Here is a 21,887-nt window from a genome sequence, read left to right on the forward strand (position 1 = left end):
TATCAAAAAATAAAACAAAAAATTAAAAAAAAAAACTCTAAATAAAACCATCTTAATTGGCCTAATGGTTGGGGCAGGTGGAGAAGTCCATTGACAGTTCAGCCAGGCCACATACCCTAAACAAATGGGTCAAACAACCCTAACAAAATGGTTATGGAGGTAAATTGACAACTTAACCCTATACCCTTCATGAGTGGCCAAACATCCAACCTCCCCTCTCTCTCCACCCTTATTTCATAACAATTTTTTCAGTTTTACCTCCTATTTTTCTTCTATTTAATATTCAAATCCCCAAAATTCAATATTTTCCCATCTCCAAAATCCAAATTCTAAACTCTAAATCCCTTCTTACTTCTTAGTATGCAAACTTGCCAAATAAAGATAGATTAGATATTTGAGATATAGGGAGAGGGGGCTTTGTTATTTTTTATATTTTTCTTATTTTCCAATTTCCCCTATCTCTCTTTCTCTCTCCCCCCTCTCTCTCTCTATCAAGCATCCATTGATTCTACATACTATAGGGCTCTTCAAGTTCAGATCAGTGGGGTTTATTAGTTCACATATCATCTATAGGGTTTTTCTAGGGTTTTCTGGGTTTTTTTGTTTCTGGGTCTTCTTCATTTGCTTTTAGATCTTTCAATTCCCTCTCGTCAATGTGAAGGTATGAGCTGGTAATTAGGGTTTCTGCAGGGACGCGAATTCTCAGTTCTCTTGTATTGGGTTTTTCTGTCGAATTGTTTGGGGTAATGTTTATGTTCTAGGACGCATTTAGAGGCGGAAAGTTGGGCTCTTGTTGGGTTTAGCGTTAGGGTTAGGGTTAGGTTTAGGGTTTGTGAATATGATTAAACAGTTATTGGGTAAGCTACCTCGGAAACCATCCTCGAAATCATCGCACAATGACTCTAATCATGACGGTGCGGTCGCCCCTGTGAATTCATCTCAGGGACCCAATTCGAATTCAATGGGTCCTGGTCATAAAGCTAATTCGGGTTCTGCGAAATCTTCGAATTCGAGTGCCAGTGCTTCTCGGTCGAACAATGGGACACTGGCGCCGCATTCCTCAAATTCCGGTAAGACGAATCACGGGAAGAAATCAGCCGCCGTCGCTACTGTCGGACCGGTGTTAGCTTCTGCAGCATATGAAGCCTTGCCGAGTTTTCGGGACGTTCCCAACCCGGAGAAGCCCAATCTTTTCATTAGGAAGTTGAACTTGTGTTGCGTTGTGTTTGATTTCAATGATCCATCGAAGAATCCTAAAGAGAAAGATATAAAGCGGCAAACTTTGCTTGAGCTTGTTGATTATATTTCATCAGTGAGTTCGAAATTCAATGAAACGGCAATGCAGGAGATTACAAAGATGGTGGCATTGAATTTGTTTAGAACGTTCTCGTCTTCCAATCATGATAATAAGACCCCAGAAATGTATGACCCAGAAGAGGAGGAACCTACTATGGAGCCTGCGTGGCCCCATCTTCAAATTGTGTATGAATTTCTACTTAGATTTGTAGCTTCATCAGAGACTGATGCGAAGCTTGCCAAAAGATATGTTGATCATTCGTTTGTATTGAGACTGCTTGACCTATTTGACTCTGAGGACCAGAGGGAGAGAGAGTATCTAAAAACAATACTTCACAGAATTTACGGCAAGTTCATGGTGCATCGACCCTTTATAAGGAAAGCTATCAACAACATATTCTACAGGTTCATCTTTGAGACTGAGAAGCACAATGGGATTGCAGAATTGCTTGAGATATTGGGCAGTATAATTAATGGGTTTGCATTGCCTTTGAAGGAAGAGCACAAGCTGTTCCTTGTTCGTGCATTGATTCCCCTCCACAAACCCAAGTGTGTGTCAATGTATCATCAGCAACTTTCGTATTGCATCACTCAGTTTGTGGAGAAAGACTTTAAGCTGGCTGATACAGTGATTCGAGGCCTTTTGAAGTATTGGCCCATAACTAATAGTTCAAAGGAGGTTATGTTTCTTGGTGAATTGGAAGAAGTTCTAGAAGCCACTCAGCCAGCAGAGTTTCAGCGCTGCATGGTCCCTCTTTTCCGGCAGATTGGTCGGTGCCTCAATAGCTCACATTTTCAGGTACTGGATTCAGATTCTTTGTTTTCTGTATGTTTTCATTGGGCATATACATTAGTATCAGCATTAGGGTTGCCACTCATTTTTCCCTTCATCTGTTTGCTCTTTGTTTTGTTTCCTTTTGCATTTTGTTTGTAACTCTTATATATATATATATATATATATATTAAGGTTTTGTGGTTTGCAGTTCTATAGGTAGTTCTTCCTAGGAACTTTGTCTGTTGTGTCATGTTTAAGGCCATTTATAGCCAAATGGACAATGATATATGACAAGATTTTCTCAATGTAGGACAAATTTTGCTCCAATAACTTTTATTATCTATTTGAAGAAAGTTGCTTCCTAAATTTATTAGTTCTATAGTTGCATTTGTCCATGCGTATTTCTTATGGCACTCTCTGTCGTTACCCTATTGAAAAAAAGAAAGAAAGGAAGGCACTCTCTGTCGATAACTTAAATTTGTCTTATTTCACTAAGCTGTTGAAGATAAGTGGAACGGATAACAAGGAGGTTTTCATTGGGTGTGGGCTATTTGTTTGATTTTGTTGAATGTCAAGATGAAAGATCAGAGATCATTTTATCTAGAAATTCATATGTATTAAAAAAATTCCTTTAATATTTTCATGAACATGTTAGGAACTAAAATTTCTTTAAATAAACCATACTTGATTTCTATTATTTAATTATTCAAATATAGATCCCTTCTCCTATGCTCTTTAGAGTGATGAGAATAGTTGCATATTTAAAGATTGTTGATCCATTATATCATTTGCCTTCCAAAACTGAGGTGGTTGAGTACTTTGCTTGGATTTTTCTCCTATATGATTTTGCTCCAAATACTCGTCAAACTGAATTGCCTGAATATAAGAGTGAGAACTTCAGGATATTCTTTTACAGAAACCACATATTTTGGGATTTTGTCTCTCCTTAGTAGAATATCTAATAGAAAGACATTCTCCACTAACTTGCAAAGGAACACTTTTATTTGGTTGGGAAATATAAAGCTCTTTAAGCATCTACATCCTGAATGAGATTTATTTTCAAAGTTTTCTTTGAATTTGGAGTGCTTTTTATTTCATCAATATATCATCAATCATTAACTTGGAAGTTCTCTGTTTTTCATGCTTATATTGTTTGACAAATTATCCTATTTAAGGTTCCAACCTCTGTTACTCCCTAGCTTAATGTGCTTGGATGCATGAGATGGACTGTCACATATTTTTCTTCTTTAAAAACCTGTCTCAATTATTGAAATATTGTTGTTTTTGAGAATGCCTCTCCATGAGCTAGATGTCTTACATGGACACTTTGCTTGAAACAAATTGTTAATTCTATATGCATTTTCTTCTTATATTTCAACCAAGATCTTGTCCAATTGCTGTCTTAAAATCTTGGATCCTGGCATTTTATTTTTATCTTGTTCCTAGGTCTTAGTCCAGTTTGTGTACAAATATTATTCTAGAAAAGATGTCATTAGCTTATTCCTTTTGAGTACTTACTTAACTGATGGAATGTGATGGGTAAATTATCTATAATCTTTAGATGTATAACCCTTTATTTGTGTTTCATTGAAACTAGTATTAATAACTAAAAATATCGCCACTGATTTTTTTCTTCTTGTAAAAGAGCTGCATCTAGGAATGCTAATAGAGAGGGTATTTCTTGATTGTTGCCAATAAGATTATTTTTACTGATTATAATGCATATATCATATAAAAGTTGGACCAATAACTTATTCAGATTTAAAGTTCGTGTGAAGCTTTACCAGGCGCTAACTATAACTTCAAGATCCTCTATGTTTTTATTGTGGTTTTTGCAAAAGGTTACAGTCATTTGCCATCTGCATATTCCCCCTTTTCCTTCTTGAGTTGTGATGGATTTCATGAATAATTAGAATATTGTCTTCTTGTCTATTTGGGCTGGGGGGAGAGGCTGTATGGCAGTATACCACTTCTTAAAGGGAAAATTGGCGGTTTCTCTCCTAAAATAGCTAATGATCATATGAAATGATAAATTCTCTCTCTATGTTTGCCACCCAACACACAGCTCCTTACATGCCATTGATGAACAATCAGTGATGAAGTACCAACTACTGTTTCTGATGCTTTTTTAAGTATTCAAGCCAAGCAAGTACGGTTAAACCTTAAAGGAAACCATTTTGGAAAATCCAATTATTTCCTATATGCAATCTTTACCAACTTTTTCATGAGTCTGAGAAACTATCTAACCCAAGAATGATGTAACCATAGGAGCAAGGGTGTCAATTAGGAGGCTTGAGCTTTCTAATGGCATGACTTCACACAACATATACTGTAGCTAAGTGACCGTTTGGACAGGGCAGAGAAGTATGAATTATTGGGTTCCTCTAATGGGTTGCCTTATATATACTGGCCCTAAAACATTCTTTTGCAACAATAAATGTTTGGTGAATCTTGCCATTACAAAGTTCAAGGCCTTTCCTGATTAATACCCTTTACTTTGTTGGCTTTGTACCTCATATTTATATGCTAAGGTTGGTAAGGATTCTGTATTGTGACAATGTGATATCAGATAATGCCTCCTGGATCATCAATCATAAATCCTAGAAAAAATTTGAAAGGCTGTTCTATTCATCATTAGTGTGCTTATTCTCATGGCATGTGGGGATGGTATTATCCGTTAGGTAAAAACATAGAAATGAAGGAAAGCTGATATTTGGGTTTTATCATTTTATATGGATGAGGAGGTATTTTGGACATTAAAGAGGCAATTGTTTTGATTATGGTCATTGCTAAAGTGGTTGAGGAGTACTTACCCTGACAATGAATTCCCATTTTTCTTTGCAAATATATATATATATATATATATATATTTCAAAATCACCTGCATCATGTCAACACCGAATAGTCAAGGCAGAGTCAGGACTATAATGGAAATGTTTACCGTTCAATTCCTTAAGAGATGCAAGTAATTTTGGGGAAGAAAAATCACAAGATAGTAATGCTATGTAAACAAGTTGGGGAAGATAGTAATGCTACGGTAAACAATCATCTCATTGATTACAGAGGCGTCTTTGTGACCTCAGTTTGTGTTGATCTTTTTGTATAAATTTTTGTTAGAAACATTTCCATCAGATACATCTAAATGAATGAACTTTGAGTTCCTCCAATTACACTGAGAAAGACCTGGCTTGGACATGGTTTCAACTGCAGGTAGCTGAACGTGCATTGTTCCTGTGGAACAATGACCATATAAGGAATTTGATCACACAGAACTGTATGGTGATACTGCCTATAATCTTCCCAGCTTTGGAGAGGAACGCCAGGAGTCACTGGAACCAAGCTGTGCAAAGCCTGACACTGAATGTGAGAAAGATATTCTCAGATCAAGACCAGGTGCTACTTGATGAATGCTTGGTCAAATTTCAAGAGGATGAAGCCAAGGAAAGGGAGATACAGGAGAAGCGGGAATCAACCTGGAAGCGTTTGGAAGATCTGGCAGCCTCCAAGGCTGTAAGCAATGAGGCTGTGCTTGTTTCGAAGTTTGTTTCTTCGGTTGCCATTTCTACCAGCACAAATCCTCGAACTACTGCAGGTGCTTGATGGTTGCTGCTTGAGCAAATTGTGAGAATTTACCCTGTAAGTCGTAGTTGAAGGATACAGGGTGAGACCCAATGGGTGCGGTATAGCCATTGTTAACCTTGCTTCCCTTGGGTTCTTATAGGTTTAACTCCACCTGTCAAATTTGAAAAGTGAAGGTGGGGTTATGTGGATATTGAAGTGGCTTTTCTTTTCTTTCCTTTTTTTTTTTTTTTCTACTCCTTTGGTTCTCGTGGGCTCATTCCCTTTTTCCTCTTTATCAATGGAGGTGTAAGTGTGTGTATCATAAGGGATTTGGTTTATAGAGGTAGTGCTGCTCCGGATTTCCTACCTGATAATGTTTATTTTGTGTAATGATGCAAAAAGATTGTTCCCTTTGTACTTTTAGTTGTGATCCTTATTCCTTTCATTTCTTTCCATTCATTTTTCGTTTTCCTTTTTCTGTTTATAGCTATTAAGATATGCCCATCACACCTTTCCCTGAGTTGAAACTACCTCAGGCGGTTGATTCATTGCTGTGATATTGGAGTGATTGCCTGGTTGCTGCAGCTCAGCTTTTCTTGGCCGTTCATTGTCTGGTAGATCATTGCTGTATTATTCTGTTGTGCCTTCATCTAGTTTAACAATGCTTTCATAAGTTACTTTCTCTCAGGTGATTTCTTAACTCCCATAATTTCCAAAAATAGGCACAGAGGCTCTCATTCGTTTTGCGTTACTTATATTCCCAATTGGTGTGGAGGATCTTTTGAACTAATTTGACAAACTTTCTTGGCTAGCCTTGATTTGCTGTCCGACCCCCCCAAACTAAAAGCCTCACTTGAAGCCTCTATTTTGTAGTAGACTGAGTTTTCTCAGAAAAAGTACTTGGGAATCATTTAAATGGCATCTCAGGGAAGGGACAAACCATGGGACTTGACAATAAGATCGGAAAAATGCATGTTGAAAGCTTTCTTCATGCCCCAATCATCAACAAACCAGCATGATCCTGCCTGCAGCAGCAAGACTAAATTAATCTGTAGTTATGCTTCTATTCTCAAATTCATTGTCCTGGATTTCTGCTGAGAGTTCATCTAGCTGTTGACATTGATTTCATGGAGAGTGGATTTTGGCATGAGGAAAATGGTATAGCTCAACAATCAACATTGTTCCCCTGCGAGTACTGGTAATAGCAGCAGCTATCAAAACTATGATGGAGAGAATTCGTTTAAACAAAAAATGCATAATCAAAGTGTACATTAACTTCTGATTCATTTCTATTCACTTGGGCCGCAACTAAAATTGATACACTTATACATCAGAAAACTGGTCTTAAGTTCACAGGGGAGTGTGTATCTCTCTAGAGGAACCCAAGATTAAAAAAGGAGAAGAGAGGATATCAGAACCCAAAACAAACTTTCAGAAAAAATGTAATGCAGAATTACTAGTCATCCCCATATGCTCGGAAGCGGTAGCGCTCCTGGTAGGGACCATTGAAGAAGAGGTCAGCCTCAAACCACTTGGGATAGCGAACAAGGTCTCCTGCCACAAATTGCATGTATTTTTTGCTTCCGTCAGGCACAACCCTCACCTCCCCTTCCTCAATGTAAACCAACTGGTCCACATGCCAATCCCAAGGCAACCTAGATTTGCCAGTCTTCCATATCGACCATCGTGAAACCCCCAGCTCTTCCAGTCGCTTTGGTGACACTTGCCTTTCCACCCTCACATTGTATAACTCCTCCAGAGGTTTCTCTATCCTCATTGTTATAGCATGATACTGCCTAGGAGTGCAGTCTGGCTTTCTGCATCCACTGCTGCTTCTATTGACGGAAAGAAGACTGAAGGTAGGTGCCATGAACATGCTTGCCATACTTACACAATTTCCCCTTTTATTACTTATATTGCCTGCTCAAAATGATAAAAGTTGTTTCCACAACATTAGAGAGCTTACAACACAAATCAACACTATGCATAAAATAATTGATCCCCATGGACCAACACTATATATCTTACAACACATAAATTGAGTACAAGTGCATCTCCTATTCGTGCCATGATAGTAGATAAATGATAATGCAATCATTTAAGCATGCCAACATGGTGTTTATATCCAACATAATGACCATATCATGTGGAAAAAGGGCAATGTTTGAAACTCTTTTCTGATGGGAACTTCAATCATGGAAGTAATATCATCAGTTCTTTACTCCTCCAGTCTTTCTAGTATATCTGCACAGCTCACGCACTTTGTTTGATATATCATGCACTTCGAAGTACAAGGTACCCTGGTTGGACCTGACACTTTTTATAATGTTTAAGCTATGTGAATCATTCAGATTGAAAGAGTTGAGCAGCAAAGAAAGACTCGTATAGCCAATAGTAGGTGTTGTTTCATGCAGCTGAGCTGATTTGAGCAAATGCCAGATGGCTAGGCTTGGGTCAGAAGGAGAATTCCCTATGTGAGAACATCTCAAGGTTTATCTACATCACCTCTAATCATTCATCCTTTTCCCATATCTTTCCTTCTTTCCTCAAGGGTCATTAGACTTCTAATTTATCAATTGTTTTGTCTTGTGCCTTTGCCATTAGGATTTTCATCAAACGATTAAAGATTATGCAAATGGTGACACACGACAGCATGGCCCTCATCCTCAACCATATCTCAGAAAATTGGATTTCTTCATGCCCACAAAATCCAATATGAGGTTAATTTTATATACAAACACAATGGCTTTGTGGGTTATGCTTTCTTCAGATCTGATGATTAGTATTTGCCATTTTTTCACGTCCTTTCAAGTGTCTCATCACAATTTCAATTTTCTATCACTCCACCATTCTACATAACTTCAAGACGACCCCACATATTCTTGCAAAGCATTCCCGCATTCTAACTAAAAAAAATAAAAAATGATAGACAATCACAAACTCTCCGGCTAAAAAGTTCAAAAGATTTTCCGAGAAAATGCAGGAAAAAGAAAAGAAAATTGAAGGAAATTTAAATTTTGAGTCTACTTTTCATAATTTGGGAACCCAAAAGACAACTCTTTACTCAACTGAGCCAAAAAAAAAAAATTGATCTTTTGGGTTATTCGAGCATTTACAGAAATAGAAGTGTCTGCAAAAATTAGTTACATTTACGGTTAGGGTTTGGAAGCAGAAGTCATCATCAAGAAGAGAGGAGAGAGATCGTCGTACCTATACCGCGATACGTGAGAGAAATGAGATTGAGGCAAGGTCCAGGGTCGAGAGTAGCCTAGTAACCCCAAACACGATTATCCAAACGCACCCTTTTTTACCAGCACTTTCTCAGCAACCAAGCAGCAGAAAGAAAAAATTCCACTTGTAGAGCAGCAGCTCTAAAACCCTGGAGGAGGGTTTATCTTAATGAGCCCTGATTGACTCACCCACCTGTGACCCTATAACACTGTCACCCGTTTCGCCCTTTTAAAACTGTCAATTTTTTTTTTTTTCCTTTTTTACTTTGAAAATAAAAATAATAAATATTAACAATAATTTTTTATTTTAATGCGAGAATGATGCTTTTGAAAATAATAATAATGAATATTTTTATTCTTAAAAATAAAAATATGTTAAGGATTATTCTTAAAATATGTTAAGATTCCTTAATTGAAATCAAAATTTTATTTTCAAATAAAATATATATATTTTTAAATGTGGTCATTTCAGGTAAGGCAATCTTTTTAGGGAACTTTCCCCAAAATTCTGGGTGCTTGACGTGTCAGCTGCTGGTACCCATATTTCACCTGTACTTTTGAGTTCCAATGATAAATTGAAAAGCAAATGAGAGAAAGTGAGAAAATTTTCAGAGAATTTGGACCAAGTTAAGGCACCACCGCCATGGTGGTACTTCAGGTTCAACAACCCAATTATGGCATCGCCCAGGGCCCATCACTGCAGAGAAGAAGCCAGAAAGCTCTCAGGACCGTGTGCTTGCAGACACAAGCCCTTCCCTCCAGAACCCAGGTACCCTTTTTTCAACTCTCTCTGGTTCCACTCAAAATGGTTGCTAGAAAATTTCCATGGAGAACAAGAACTCTGGGCTTCCTTCATTTCCTGGAAATATGATTTGGGAAAGGAAAAGAATTTTGGGCTGGATTTAGCTCCATTGGCATGGTGTTGTGTGGCTGGGGGAAATTATATCTCGTGGGTTTTCAATTTCATCGAAGTAGTTTCCAGTTTTTGACTGTTTTACACTGTTTTTCCTCCCCTTTTTGTGTTTCTTTTATGCCAACTGATATAGAACTGTTGATATTTCAATGTTGTAGAGGATAATGGAGAGTATATCCGTAAGTGGGGAAGTGGGTGGTGCTGGTGGAGCATACTCTTATAGTGCCCTCAAGAGGCTGGACCAGCTGTGGTCTAGCATTTGCTCTGCTCAAACAGGTGAGTTTGTATGAACTCACTTCAATTTCCCATCATTGTCTTAGGGGATCCAGGGTTGCATGATATAAAATGATGGCTAATTTGATTTATTCGCAGTTTACCAAGAACCCCGGAAAGTAGTCTCGAGTGTTCCTGGCTTGTTCAAACATTCTGCTGTGGATGACAAAGCAGTGGAAACATTTGATGTTTTAGTTTGTGGTGGTACTTTGGGGATCTTCATTGCCACAGCCTTGAGTGCCAAAGGTCTTCGAGTAGGCGTTGTGGAGAGGAACATACTAAAAGGGGTATGATTCTATCTTGTGGCGTTTCTAGAAATGTTTTGCGGTATGAACATAACCAGCTGTGCTGTGAGATAATGTTAGTATTTTTTTTTGGGCAATGATCAGAGGGAACAGGAATGGAATATCTCGAGGAAAGAACTTTTGGAACTTGTAGAAGCTGGCATTCTAGTAGAAGATGATATCAAACAAGTTACAGCAGCGAAATTTAATCCTGTGAGTTCCAAAACCTTCAACATAAGTTGATGGGTCAAAAGTTTGGTTTGTCCAAATTCTTCACATAGTAGTTGTAGTAACAAAATTGCAAGGGCCATGTTTGCTAAAGGGATTGGGTCCATGATTTGGGGCTCAAAGGTCCTTTTCACAAGCCAAACTCCATTAAAGCATTCACTTGTCTCTTTGTTTCTGATGCTAGCTTACATATTTGTATGCCTTTCATGAAATGGCCAGAACAGATGTGGATTTGAGGGGAAGGGCGAGATTTGGGTTGAAGACATTCTTAATCTTGGTGTATCGTAAGTCATCTTTTTCTACTGTTTCATTGTGTCATATTGTACTTAACAGAAAGCAAATATTGTTTTGCCGAATTTGCATAATCAGTTTTAGGAAAATATAGTTCATTATGAATACTGTTATTAGCTGACAAATGCTATGCTGAAATGCATCATACTTGACATGCTATTTACTAGTCAAAATGATAGTAAAATATATTCCTTGTGTGCAAAGACTTAGCTTCTGCAGCTCATTTCATATTCCGATTTGCATCTCACTGCTACAGACCTGTAAAGCTTATAGAGGTAGTGAAGAGACGTTTTACATCCCTTGGAGGAGTCATCTTTGAGGGTTACAGCGTGTCTAATATATGCATATATGAAGATGCAGCGGTGAGCTTACTATTATTTGCAAAATTTTGACATTTGAATTGGTTGATGTCTGTCATTTACCTTTTAAGTCATGTAATTGGCTGAATTCCAGTGCCGATCTTGAGTGGAAGATATTTTCGACACAGAAAACTTGTAAAAAGTCTAATAAACTTGTATAGAAGAACACAGTTGACACAGATAGGTAATGGGATCCACTTTAATTTAAATTCCATAAAAAAAAAATGACACTTACTGAGTTATATGGCAGTAGTCTGCTTGAGTTTAATACATGAGACATTTCCTCATGACAATTACCAGAAAATGCAATCTTGTTCACTGTCCTTCCCCTTCCTGAACTCTGAAAGTCAAGGTTCCAAGAATGGCACTGGAACCAAACATCTTGAAAACAGATATATGCTTAATTAACAGCCTTCATCTAATGCATTTTGGTACTAACTGGACTATTGCTTATTACCTTATTCCATAGGTCTTGCAACTAGCAGAAGGAAATATTTTGTCAACACGTCTTCTCATCGATGCTATGGGGAATTTTTCCCCTGTGGTAAAACAGGTCTAATTTTTGTTCTTGTGCATAGCATTCATGCTTATTAATTGCTGCTATATCCGTCCCATATCAAAGCATCTACAGGATAGTTGAAAAATGAAGCTGAGGAAAGATGAAGCAATTGTTACACACACACACACACACACATATTGTATATACATACATACATACATACAAATATATACGTGTGTGTGTGTGTGCACGTTTGCATATGTGCCATTAGCCATCTTTATTTTGAGCTTAAGGATTGTGATATGAACAAATTTGTAAAGAAGTCTGATATGCTTTACTAATCTAGTGTTAGATCAAAGATTATCCTACTTGGGCAATAAGCATGTCTACAACATGGTCTGAAACTGTTTGTTAATGTAATATCTTACAGATGAGGGGTGGAAGGAAGCCAGATGGAGTTTGCCTTGTTGTTGGTTCTTGTGCACGTGGTTTTACAAATAACTCAACAAGTGATGTCATATACAGTAGTTCATCAGTCAAGAAGGTTGGAGAATCAGAAGTACAATATTTTTGGGAGGTAATTTGATTTTCCAGTATGCTAGTGGCATCAGTTCAAAAATTCTTTACTTATGTTAATTAAGCTTTCTCTAAAAATTTACAGGCATTTCCAGCTGGCTCAGGTCCCGTGGATCGAACTACTTACATGTTTACTTATGTTGATCCTCAACCAAAATGCCCAAAATTGGAAGACTTATTGGAAGACTACTGGGATATGATGCCAGAATATCAGGTCGAATTTTAAGAATCTTAGTCTATTCTTAAAAATCATGCTTCTACACTTTTGGTTATGTCAAGATGACATTAGATCTTTAAACGACTTTTATTTGGAGTGCAAGGCTAAGCTCCCCTTCAGCATATCTAAATGCTTCCTTCAAAACTTCTGCTAAATCCTTTTACCTATTTTCCACTTTTTTTTTTCCCCATCCTTTGAGATTGCCATGACATCCTCAATAAATTTTTTCAAAATCATACTTCCAAATAGCAGTGCCAGTATATTTAATTCTTCTCTCTTTTTTTGAGGCTCTCATATTGATATCATTGGCATTTCATACTTTGTAGGGAGTCTCTTTGGAAGATCTGCAGATACTGAGAGTTGTATTTGGAATTTTCCCTACATATCGTGACAGGTAACAATGCAAGTAGTACATATACTGCAAGCGTTGGTTAAAACGATTTGTTTTGTATATGCTTAAAATCTGATGCATCCTTCTTTTCCGATGGGGGAGGGTCGCCTTAGTCCATTGCCAGCAGCTTTTGATCGCGTTTTACAGGTGTTTTACATTATATACTTCTAAAGCCTCCAATAGATAATGGTCACATATAAAATGGAATGGAAGTGTTACAAAATCATTCTCTGCAGTTTGGTGATGCTAGCGGCATACAGTCACCAGTTTCATTTGGTGGTTTTGGGAGCTTGACCAGGCACCTTGAGAGGTTGTCAACTGGTACATTCTCAATTTGAAATCGGAGAAGCATTGTATACTTTGTTGGCTAATCTTACAATGTCGATTAATTATTGGGAGTAATAACTCAGAATTGCTGTTATTTGAAGCAAGTTTTATTTCTTTTCATATATAAAACATTCATTTCCTTAGGATTTCAAGAAATCATAGCAGTGGTGGCTCCATATTTTTTCCCCTCTGTTTCATTTGTGATGATCCCACCTTAAAAAGAGGGTGGATCCATGTGTTATAATGTTGTGGAAAGAAAGAATGAGTTCCCTTTTTGAGGGGTTTCCACCCTCCCAGAATATTGATAATGAACATTACTAATATTACATCTTTCTTTGCCTGCAAATCCAGGAATATATGAAGCAATCACTGGCAACTTTCTTGACTCTGACAACTTGTCTTTGCTGAATCCATATATGGTTCGTGTTTTCTGTAATTGATTTAGCAACTTCTACTACACAATTAGCTCAATGAATATTTGTTCAATGCAGCCCAACCTTAGTGCAGCATGGTTGTTTCAAAGGGCAATGTCAGCAAAGCAACAGTATGATGTTTCTCCTGATTTCATCAGTGAGCTTCTTTATGTCAATTTCCAGAGCATGCAGGTAAGCTTGTGTAGCTTCAAACAATCCCAGAGACCCTTCGCTTCTGCCCCTCTTGCTTACACCTTTCTTTTCTTTTCTTCTCTAATGAGTTCATGTGTAACTTTACCAGAGGCTAGGTGATCCAGTACTAAGGCCATTTCTTCAGGTTCTTTTTTCTGTTTTTTTTTTTTCATGGTTCCTGACTTCAACTTGATTTGTTGAATTGGTTAGGTTTTAGATCCAATCTTCCATTGAAACTCTCTATTGTTACAGGATGTTATACAGTTTGGGCCTCTTGTCAAGACATTAGGCCTTGTTATGCTGAGTAAACCTCAAATTCTTCCATCAATTTTCAAGCAGGTAATTTATGAATGAAATCCATATTTACAGCTGAGTACTTAGAAAAATGGAGCAGATGAGAACATGTAAATCACAATCTGGTTTTAAGTAGTGAATTTTCATCCCTGCATCTTTACAAGCATCTGGTGTTTTGGTAAACAAAGGGAATAACGGGCAAATTCAATTACCTTACTTGGTACTTGTCTTAAAGGTTGGTGTTCCAGTGCTGCTTGACTGGTCTGGACATTTTGTCATGTTGGGTTACTATACATTTCTGTCAACCTTCATTGATCCTGCAATTAGGTAACGATCTTTCTGGGTATCGTTTTTTCTCTTAATTAAACCATTAAATCTTCAACAAATTTTCTTATCTCATTCTTCACTTACATGCCTTTTAACACTTTCTTCTGCAAGGCCACTGATAAATGCATTTCCGGCCAAGATGAAGTACAAGTGGAAGCGGTATCTTGAGGCTTGGAAATATGGAGCTGGTTTAGATTACAAGCAATGAAGAGTCACTCAAAGATGACTGAAAGCCAAGGATGAGGAAATGGAGTGAAGAAACCAGTATAATTGCATAGTTTCCACAGGGTTTCTATCACCTCGAGACTAGGAAGGGAACTCAGACAGAAAAAACTTCATCTATGAGAATCAATACATCCAAATAAACATCAGCATATATACTAAATTGAAATGGCTTGTATTGGACAATTTCTTTGATTTTACACCTTTTATTGACTAATCTTTCAAAAATTGAAAGAAATTGGCCAATCAAATCACTGATGTATACAATACTAGAGATTTGTTTAAACTTCATCTATGAGAATCAATACATCCAAATAAACATCAGCATATATCCTATATTGAAATGGCTTGTGTTGGACAATTTCTTTGATTTTACACCTTTTTATTGATTAATCTTTCAAAAATTGAAAGACATTGGCCAATCAAATCACTGATGTATACAATACTAGAGATTTGTTTATTTTCTTCAACTCTCAAGCTTTGTGACCATAAGCATACACTCAATTTTATGTACATACCTTATTAGATATCAGCTAGATGTCTTTGTCCCTAGTATTTTGGTGAGCTCCTTTATAATAGGTTTCTCTTTGATATCTTCCTCCCTTTCCACATGCCATTTCTTCGACATATTTTCAACCTGAAATTAGACAGATTTGAATTAGTTAGCAAGCAAGATAACAAAAAAAGAAAAAGAAAAAAAAGCATGGCCAGGTTTCAATCTGCTTATTTAGCGTACCCAAATTCTCATGGGAATCAGTTGCTCCCTGAGCGTGTCAAATTTTGGCTGAACCAGTTCTCTTCCTTTAATTCGAATGTCATCACTCTGTCAAAGTAAAAGATAAGTAAACTTGTCTATTTCAATATTTGTCGAGCTAAAACAGAGAAATGGTGGCACATGGACAATAAATCTCTTTGAGGAGGCTGAACAAATGTACCAGTGAAGACAGTCCTGGAGATTGTCTCATCTCTACGACGAAAAATATTAAAGTTGTCGTAAATTTAACACGCCACACAGCACTACTGGTTGTTAATGAATTTTTCCAACACAATTATTTTGAATTTGTTGAACAGACACCTCAGTTCTGCAAATGAACAAGTTTCTCTTCTTTAGTGCTTTTATGTTCAAACCATACATCACTCTGATTCAGCTTTTCTGTCTTTTCTACCCATCTCAGTATTTCAACCTGTACTAGGCTTCTGGAATGTATCAAAGGTTAACCCCAAGAAAAAAAAAAATTCTAGATTCTGTCAAATCACACTAATTTTCTAAGAATTCCTTCCTTGCATCTTGTTCTTTTATTGGAATAGACATTCCGATGAACAACCAGAATTTGGAGGACCAAATAGTTTCATGGACTGATTCTTTTCCTAATAATAGTAAAAGTCAGTATGCTGGGCTTACCAATGTGGAAGACTAAACAGGTAAACAATAGGAAATGTTTGTATTTGCAGACCACCCTTTCTCATCAGAATGACTAATTCACAACAAGATAAGAATCTACGTAGTGGAGAGAATTTACGAATCAAAAGGCATGCCAAATTCATACTTACATTGTGCACCTGTAGCTTGGAGACTGCCAGTCCAAACATCAGTGTGGCACCACCAAATACAACCACAGTAGCAACAGCAAATGCCTTTCCAACTTGAAGAAACCAACACACCAGGTGTAAGAATTAAGATACAACGACACAAAATTAAAGAGCCATTATTCAAGTGAAATTTAGAGAAGATTTGAAGATCAATAAAACATACTTTGTGAAAGCCCTTCAGCTGCAGCCTTCAATTTCTCAGGATTAACATGGCTGTACCTGTCACGCCGCAATTCATTGGCTGTGGAGGCTAAAACCGAGTTCCCTTGCTCAGGCAATTGCCATCTGTCAGTAACAGTATATTAGCTTATTGAAATTAGCACGATGAAAGAAAAACAAATATTCTTAATCCAACATGAATGGGTCTGTTTATTTATGCCCATGGTATGCTTCATGATGCTTTCAACAAAACTTGCTTTTCATGGCAGACATACTTGGGAAAGCTAAGAGCATTTGCATAATTCATGAACTTGAAGGAGGAAGAAACTACCTTATCCCCAATCATTTTCAATAAAACAAATAGTTCTATTTGCCTCAGGTGAGCAAAGTGTCTTGCTTTGTCAGTTCAATACAATTTGAAAATCTAAATTCAATTTCCAACTTCTTTCATATCCCCTACAATTTCTCTGCAAAAAAACATATTACTGAATTCCAAATATTGCACTAATTTGATTTCATTGAAGGGTTTCTTTTTTTGTCCTTCTTAAGGTCCCAAGATTGAAAATCCCAACTTTAATAAACCCCGAATTATCTTCTTTTCCTATGTTTTCCTGCACTCCCTCAGCCACCGAACAGAAAAAGACTGACCCTTTGGGTCCAAAAGTGACCTGGGGCAGGGAAATGCAAGCCCTCGCGCCTCAGTTGGGCATAGGGTTCTTTGTTTTGTGGGTCCCAGAATTTCAAAAAACTTCTTTCCATTCCTAAATTTTCCCCCTAATTTCTCAGCAACCAAACAGGACAAGAAAAAAAAAACTGACCTTTTGGGTCCAAAAGTGACCTGGGGCAGAGAAAGATAAGCTCGAAGAGGGTTCATATCATTAGAAGAGGGAGTGGAGGTAGCTTTTGGATCACTGTGAAGAACCCATTTCGAAGCACTGGAGAGCGACGAATCCGACGGCTGTTGGTGGAAGATCTTCGACGGCAGAGAGTGTCTCAGAACCTCAGGAAGCACATCAGCTTGGCCTTCGTGATCCGCCGATGAAGCCGCTTTGGAAGCCGACACTGGCAGGTTCCTGTTGTTCTGAACGAGCCGGGCCACGGCGTGCTTGGTTTCCTGGTAAAAGTATGCTCCCTCTGCTCCAGCTAATCTCCCTCTAAGAAAACTCATTCTCTTTCTCTCCCTTGAAAAAATCCCTCTAAATCTCTGTCCTTTGCGTTGTGCACAATCAATTTTCAGTTAGTGTTAGGTATTTATACAGTTGGTTTTTGGCCTTTGAGGGTGTTTGGTTGTTAGTATAAGCTAATCTCTTGAGGAATTTTTAATTTGGGAAAATAGACATTCCAAAATTTTTGTAGGAATTTATGGGATTATTTTTAAAGAGAAGGCGTGATGTGTTGGCCAAGCAATGAATTACTCTCAAAACCGTTGAATTTGATGTTAACAAAAGAAAAAAACTAATGGAATAAATAATAACTTTGATAGGGAGGACAGTTGAAAGAGATGAAGGTGAGTCAAAAGAAATGGCTATTATCTAGAAACCAGATAGGAGTTGTTTGTTTCTTGGGAACCAAGCAGTGAAGCGCTCTTCCTTATCAGAAATTATAAAGAAAAGGGCATGGAAAAAAATTGAGATCCCTTGGTTTAGGAATCAATTCAATGCCACATGAATCACATGTCTTATCTAGATCTTTCAAGTCATGATGAAGTATTGCATGATGATAGTACATGGCCAGAAATTCATAATGCTATGGCCATATATAATATAGTTGAAATATTTAATTCATTATAAACTCATTTTGTTTTATAGAAAGTTAAAATCCATAATAGGATTGTTAGAGGTAAGAGAATAGGAAGTCTTTACAAAGACAATTTTTTTTTTTTTAAATAAATTATAATCTAAGATATAATTTTTATCAACAATATTCAAATGTAATGTTTTTTTTTTTAAAAAAAAAAAAAAAAAGTCAAACAACGATAAATAATGACACTAAGGATAAATGGAAATGTCTTCCAAAATGTATTTTTTCTAAGCGAACTTAGGTAAAATATAATCCCTAAATCTTAAGAAAGTATTGTTAGGCATAGTTCCATACTAATAGAGAAGAATAGTATGGTGGGAGTGGGAGATGGATAAATACCAATGAAGGAAGGTTAAGTATGATTGGCAAGTGTGAAATTAAGGCTAATCTTATTAGGAAAATTACCCAAGAAGGATTCTGAATTGAGTTTTTGAAAAACTTTTCTAATCATTACAAATTTAATCAAAATAGGGCACAAATGTAAAGAGATTAAGTGAGAGGAGCAAACACAAATTTTATAGTGGTTTGACACCCCTTACTTACATCCACTTTTCTTAAACTCCAATTGAGTGAGGGTTCCATTTAACACTTCAACCAAGCTTCTAATGTCTTTATGCTTGGAATCTAGCTCCAATGGACACTTATACAATCCTTTCAAGTATTCACTAACTTAAATCTTTCAATGCTCATAATCTCACTTAAACAATATAGAAACAAACTCTCATCCTAGCTCAATAAATGTTCTGTGAAACCAAGGTTTGGTTAATTTTGATTTTGATGATAACAAAATAAGGTTTAGAACTAATGATTATATTTCAAGTGTGATTAGGCAAGACGATTTCCAAAGTGATAATCACAAAGACAAATCAAGTCAAGGAGAAATCATGAAGAAGAAGACCACCTCAAAGAGAAGTATTTTTCAAGACCCAAGCTTCATAAGATCTCTTTGTAAGGTTGTTGGTGTACTAGGATTTTCATGCATTACATTATTTACTTATGCACCAAAATCATCCAAGAGTTATTTTGTTTTAAATATTTTAAGAATTGGATGATTTCATGTTTTCAACTAAAAACCTTGTGTTAAATGTTTTTCAAACTTATTTTAAAAGGTTTTAAGTTGAAAAAGTTGGTTGTTGAGCTAAAAAACGGCTCAACCGATTGAACTGGATGAGGAACCGATCGACCGCAAGCTCAACCGGTCGAGGTCCGGGTTGACCCCTAACTCAACCGGTCGAGGTCCGGGTAGACCCCCAACTCAACCTATCGAGGGTGCAAAATACTTTATATTTCTTCTAGAACGGTTATTTAACTGGTCAAGGTTGAACCTCAACCGGTCGAGGTCCGATTGAGGTCCGGTTGAGGCTCAACGATCACCTACCAAGCATTAAATGCTAACGGCTAATCAACCAGTCGACCCCTAGCTCGACCGGTCGAACCTTCAAACGGCTAGTTTAACTTTTCTCTTCTATAAAAAGGCTCAAATCTTCATTGTTTAAAAGCTTAACCTTCCCAAACATTTCTTGAATATATTTGAGCCTTGGAAGAGTGTTTTTGAGTGCACCATTGTTCTAAAACTTGCATATCTTTAGTGCACAATTCAATCATAGTTTTCTTGTATCATTTGAGCTTAAAGTTTTTATACTAGGATTTTGTGAGATCATTTATTTGTAAATCTTTGAGAGGAAGTTTCTCAAGTGTGGGGTATCACTTGAGGGGTTGTTCAAGAGTGGAATATCTCTTGAGAAGTGTAAAGGGTACTTGGAGCCAAAAGTCCAAGAGTGTGAATTGGAACCATAATCCAATTGTATTGCTTGAAGGCTTGGTTTGAAAGCCTTGAATTAGTGGAACCTTAAGCTTGGGATTGAAGCTAGAGGAGAGTGGATGTAGGTCGGGTTGCGCCGAACTACTATAAAATCTTATGTTTGCATTCTCTCTTCCTTACTCTTTTAATTTATATTTAATTGTCTTTATATTGCTTATTATATACTTGTATATAATTGTCTCTTACATTCACATAGTTTAAATTTGTAAAAAGAGACCATCACCCTATTCACCCCCCTCTCTAGGGTGATTACCATAGGTTGGATTAGCCTAATTTTTCTAACATGTTCAAATACACAAAAAAGGCTAGGATGAATAAGAAATGGTGTGCTACAGGATATGCAAGTGACAAAACAATGAACCAAAGAAAGAAGAAAATGAGAGCTTTAAATGAAGGACAAGTAGTTGGACAATTGATTGCAGATGTTCTTTTTTTTTTTTTTTTTTTATAAATAAAATGAAGCTTTCTATTTATAAGTTTCTAGTATCAGGAACAAAAAATAACAAAAAAATACCTCGTTTTGTCAAGTTCCGGTTTGACAGATTGACTAGCCGTTGGGTATTAAATGTATAACAAGTGATCGTTGAGTCTCGATCGAGAAAACCTACCCCTCGATTGAGAGAAGTCTCACCCCTGACTAGGAATGCATAACTACTAGAAAATAGAGAAGATTTTTTGCATCTTTTCATCTACCCTTGACTAAGAAAACTTAACCGTTTAATCGGTTGAGCTGGTCAATCCACTTGACCGATTCACCTTATTTGGCAAGAAAACCTATCTTTTATTTATTTATTTCACTTCTAACACTTAAACATGGTATTTAAGTATCAATAGTCAATTTTTAAAACAATTTGCCTAAAGTTTGTATGATAATACTCATGTTTTAATGAAAATGTATCTTTAATGTATAAATTGAGTATTTAAAGATGCATGATTTAGTATGACAAACTTAGGTGCACCTGTGTATTTATCTTACAAATAAATCCTAGGTTTGAACAATTTTCATATTCTCTTAAACTTGCATCCTTTGATCCCTTGATAAGTATTTTGTCATTCCAATTGAGTTTTTTAATTAAAATCTAAAAACTTATCTTTATTTTAAACCATTAGTATACTAACTATGGGTTATTGTCATGAAAATGTGATTAGGAGAACCCTTAGGTTAACGGTAAGAACTTTACTTTCACAAGTAACCCAACAATAAAAGCAATTAGAAACCAATAATAACAATAAATTGAAATATTAAAAAAGAGTTATTAAATGTAATATAGAAAAATTCTTTTAAAGGAGGTAAAATATCATGGAGAAATTTTTATTCCATTATCAAATGGTGAAGTACAAGGATCTCACTAGACTTCTATGAGAGAAAGTTTAGTGGAATACGTCAATAGATTGAAATAGAAAAACCACATCCTTCATTTCAATAATGTAAAAGAGCGACATTTTGTACTTAGAAGCAACTCTAACAGAATGTCTTTCTTCAATTTTATTTTATTCTCCTTAAATTTGCAACAACTACTCTTCCCCCCTCTCTCTCTCTCTCTCTCAACAAGAGCATTTACAACTTGCTTTTAAATGCTAATAAATGGGCTTAAGTTGTTGCCCAAAAGAACCTTAGCCTCACAAGCTTTATTAAGGGAATAAACAAAAAATCTCCCCTTTTAACCCACGTTAGAAGAATACCTCCCAAGCTTTTGCTTAGAAACCACTTTTGCCAAAATATTTGAGACATTCTTATAAATATGAATTATTTTTAATTGAATGACCTTTTAAAGTTCTTCAACTATATCTCTCAGTGTGTGATATTTCACATCAATGTGCTTAATGTGAGGATGATACATAGAGCTC

The 21,887-nt window shown here is 36.6% G+C and overlaps 4 protein-coding genes across 5 annotated transcripts; 2 read left to right on the top strand and 2 right to left on the bottom strand.

Moving 5' to 3' along the window:
* Positions 1-138: 138 nt before the first annotated feature.
* On the top strand, positions 139-6,077 carry LOC117927244 (serine/threonine protein phosphatase 2A 59 kDa regulatory subunit B' gamma isoform). Its single transcript, XM_034846695.1, has 2 exons — positions 139-2,095; positions 5,282-6,077. Exons 1-2 carry the CDS (start codon positions 839-841, stop codon positions 5,669-5,671), a joined length of 1,647 nt encoding a protein of 548 aa, XP_034702586.1. The 5' UTR covers positions 139-838; the 3' UTR covers positions 5,672-6,077.
* A 781-nt stretch (positions 6,078-6,858) lies between these two features.
* On the bottom strand, positions 6,859-9,002 carry LOC117927246. Its single transcript, XM_034846699.1, has 2 exons — positions 8,843-9,002; positions 6,859-7,552 (listed from the first exon to the last, which is right to left on the bottom strand). The coding sequence occupies exon 2, from the start codon at positions 7,515-7,517 to the stop codon at positions 7,089-7,091; it is 429 nt and encodes a 142-aa protein (XP_034702590.1). The 5' UTR covers positions 7,518-7,552; positions 8,843-9,002; the 3' UTR covers positions 6,859-7,088.
* A 450-nt stretch (positions 9,003-9,452) lies between these two features.
* On the top strand, positions 9,453-14,997 carry LOC117927242. The gene is made up of 18 exons (XM_034846694.1): positions 9,453-9,631; positions 9,934-10,051; positions 10,148-10,335; positions 10,438-10,545; positions 10,780-10,844; positions 11,108-11,213; positions 11,680-11,763; positions 12,140-12,286; positions 12,371-12,499; positions 12,829-12,896; positions 13,007-13,040; positions 13,130-13,214; positions 13,572-13,639; positions 13,712-13,825; positions 13,935-13,970; positions 14,078-14,164; positions 14,355-14,446; positions 14,558-14,997. Exons 1-18 carry the CDS (start codon positions 9,506-9,508, stop codon positions 14,652-14,654), a joined length of 1,752 nt encoding a protein of 583 aa, XP_034702585.1. The 5' UTR covers positions 9,453-9,505; the 3' UTR covers positions 14,655-14,997.
* On the bottom strand, positions 14,978-17,700 carry LOC117927245. Of its 2 annotated transcripts, XM_034846696.1 has the most exons (5): positions 17,236-17,652; positions 16,422-16,543; positions 16,220-16,311; positions 15,405-15,491; positions 14,978-15,305 (listed from the first exon to the last, which is right to left on the bottom strand). In XM_034846696.1, exons 1-5 carry the CDS (start codon positions 17,583-17,585, stop codon positions 15,198-15,200), a joined length of 759 nt encoding a protein of 252 aa, XP_034702587.1. In that variant the 5' UTR covers positions 17,586-17,652; the 3' UTR covers positions 14,978-15,197. The 2 variants fall into 2 exon arrangements, with proteins under 2 accessions (XP_034702587.1, XP_034702588.1); XM_034846697.1 differs by lacking the exon at positions 15,405-15,491 and having other exon boundaries at positions 17,236-17,700.
* Between the last annotated feature and the right edge of the window lie 4,187 nt (positions 17,701-21,887).

The sequence above is a fragment of the Vitis riparia genome, chromosome 12 (genome assembly GCF_004353265.1).
Source record: "Vitis riparia cultivar Riparia Gloire de Montpellier isolate 1030 chromosome 12, EGFV_Vit.rip_1.0, whole genome shotgun sequence".
Lineage (NCBI taxonomy): Eukaryota > Viridiplantae > Streptophyta > Magnoliopsida > Vitales > Vitaceae > Vitis > Vitis riparia.

What these genes read in the sequence shown, in the direction of transcription:
- LOC117927242 (XM_034846694.1), top strand. Translation starts at nt 9,506, where the DNA reads ATGGTGGTACTTCAGGTTCAACAACCCAATTATGGCATCGCCCAGGGC. An exon ending in CCTTGAGAGGTTGTCAACTG is followed by an intron (nt 13,215 to 13,571) that starts GTACATTCTCAA and finishes CTGCAAATCCAG; the next exon opens with GAATATATGAAGCAATCACT. An exon ending in TTCATTGATCCTGCAATTAG is followed by an intron (nt 14,447 to 14,557) that starts GTAACGATCTTT and finishes TTCTTCTGCAAG; the next exon opens with GCCACTGATAAATGCATTTC.
- LOC117927246 (XM_034846699.1), bottom strand. Translation starts at nt 7,517, where the DNA reads ATGGCAAGCATGTTCATGGCACCTACCTTCAGTCTTCTTTCCGTCAAT.
- LOC117927244 (XM_034846695.1), top strand. Translation starts at nt 839, where the DNA reads ATGATTAAACAGTTATTGGGTAAGCTACCTCGGAAACCATCCTCGAAA. An exon ending in TCAATAGCTCACATTTTCAG is followed by an intron (nt 2,096 to 5,281) that starts GTACTGGATTCA and finishes TTTCAACTGCAG; the next exon opens with GTAGCTGAACGTGCATTGTT.
- LOC117927245 (XM_034846696.1), bottom strand. Translation starts at nt 17,585, where the DNA reads ATGAGTTTTCTTAGAGGGAGATTAGCTGGAGCAGAGGGAGCATACTTT. An exon ending in GTCACTTTTGGACCCAAAAG is followed by an intron (nt 16,544 to 17,235) that starts GTCAGTTTTTTT and finishes TGTTACTGACAG; the next exon opens with ATGGCAATTGCCTGAGCAAG. An exon ending in AGCTGAAGGGCTTTCACAAA is followed by an intron (nt 16,312 to 16,421) that starts GTATGTTTTATT and finishes GGTTTCTTCAAG; the next exon opens with TTGGAAAGGCATTTGCTGTT.